The 2093-nt window shown below is 33.2% G+C and overlaps 1 protein-coding gene across 1 annotated transcript; it reads right to left on the reverse strand.

Moving 5' to 3' along the window:
* Window positions 1–690: 690 nt before the first annotated feature.
* Window positions 691–1610, reverse strand: LOC124419780 (mediator of RNA polymerase II transcription subunit 18-like). Its single transcript, XM_046950399.1, has 2 exons — window positions 1412–1610; window positions 691–1359 (listed from the first exon to the last, which is right to left on the reverse strand). Exons 1-2 carry the CDS (start codon window positions 1534–1536, stop codon window positions 843–845), a joined length of 642 nt encoding a protein of 213 aa, XP_046806355.1. The 5' UTR covers window positions 1537–1610; the 3' UTR covers window positions 691–842.
* Window positions 1611–2093: the final 483 nt, after the last annotated feature.

The raw sequence follows: 2093 nt of genomic DNA on the forward strand, positions 1-2093 counted from the left end.
TTAGATTAGATTGTTTTAAACTTTAAGCTGCAACGTTATGGTTACAATTTGGATAGAAATTGTTGGCAGGGACTTTGCTTATAAAGATATTTAAAAATATTCTCCTCTCTTCTTTCTAGAGATTGTTAACATAAGCGTGAGCAGCTCAATAACGAAGAGACTGACATAAATATACAGTTTGTTTTTAAGGTTTACACTTTCTTTCCTACAAAGGGGACACTAAAGTGACGATTATCTTCAACCTCGTTTACAAATAATACATCCTTGGCAAAAGGCGTATTAGAGCCAAACAGATCGTTTGACGTTAGTGGAAATCATTGTCTGCTTCGGATGCATTGACTACTTGTCCGAGTTAAGTTCGTGTTCCTCTAAGTGCGAACGAACAAGTATTTTCTAGTTTTATATAGAAAACAACAAATAAATTCGAAAAATTGTTATTTTAATATAGAATGAGATGGAATGTACGTTCGCATTTAGAGGAACAGGCAGTAACTCTTTATTGGGAAAGTTGACCTTAAATTATGTTATTGTAGCTAGGAGAAAATAATGCACCTCACATTCATTACTAAAAATGCGGTAACATATGTCTTACTTTTTTAAACCAAACATGTTTTACAAATCTAATGACTTCCACTGTATATCTTAGAATTATAAAATTAGGGCAATGTCCCCAGTCTTTTGTAATCAATCTTTTCAAGTTGTACTAACGGCTTTATTGTATCTAAGAGAAAATGATGCACCTCACTTTCATAACTAAAAATGCCGTAACATAGTTTTTACTTTTTTAAACCAAACATGTTTTACAAATCTAATCATCCACTGTATATCTTAGAACAATTAAATTAAGGCAATGTTCCCAGTCTTTTGTAATCAATCTTCTCAAGTTGTACTAAAGGCTTTAATTGCTCTGCAAAAATCCTCATTTCATCTCCTATTGCATCTTGTCCATTTGGTGCTAAAACCGATAGTTCTACCAGAAAGCTGTGACAAACTGGTTCACCATCATTCTGCTTTCCGTGCATTATTTTAAATACTTTTGCTACGGTTATCTTCATTCGTCCTTTTCGAAACATATATCCTTGACTAACATATTCGAAGTCTAGACGGCAGCCTAATTCGGTTAAAAATTCAAGAACAGTTGCAGTACATCCTACATCAATACTTGATCGTACAAGAGTTGGCCTAGATCGATCTAATTCAGGTTGTCCTATATATCTCAGTTGATATGGCACATCTCTATCAAGTGCTCGACGAACTCTCACACTTAATTGTTGATTTGGCTGCCTCATGCTCATACAAACTTCCAAATCATGAAAGGTTTCTGGAGCCGTTTCAACATTGTCACAAAGACCACGAAGCCTGAAAATCACACTATAAATACCTGCATGCATCAATAATTATATATATAAACCTGTGCAATAAATGATCAACAGCAGATTCTATTATTGATCCTTGTAGTAGGTATTCTTGATTTGGTATAATTTTGCATTGTAGTGCCTGCGACAGAGATTCTTTTGAGGAAGTAATCGGGTTCATTGTAATATTAAGTATAATTATGTTTTACTTTGTGATTGTTCCAGAGCCCTCCGCCGACAAATATTAACGACGGCCGAGACTAACACCAAATATGTCAGAGGCGGCTTAAAATCGACTGTAAGCCCGCTAAGTTTGCAACTACGTTTAGTTTTTAATTTTTCTACAATTTTATACTATATAAACGGAATTCGAGAGATCAGAAAGTGCGATTTTAGAAAAAATATATTTGTTCAAATCACAATCAAGTTGTATATTTTACCTACTAAAATGTAGTAACAGTGATTGTGAACAGATCTTTGCAGATCTCTATGAAAAAAACTCTCAAAACAAATATTCATAACAATGTCAAAAGATAAATATTAAAATAATTAAACATGAGAAATAAACTGACGGTACACACTAGGAAAAATTTGATTTTGCGTGAGAAAGAAAAAGAAAGAATATCACTCATTTCTCTCGCGGTAAGGAATTTCCCGTTCTCGAAAACTTGTTTTGTTATTCTTTTCATTCGTACAACAACAAATAAAATAAAAAAAAAAACACAAGTTTATATGTGT

The sequence above is a fragment of the Lucilia cuprina genome, chromosome 4 (genome assembly GCF_022045245.1).
Source record: "Lucilia cuprina isolate Lc7/37 chromosome 4, ASM2204524v1, whole genome shotgun sequence".
Taxonomy (NCBI): Eukaryota; Metazoa; Arthropoda; class Insecta; order Diptera; family Calliphoridae; genus Lucilia; species Lucilia cuprina.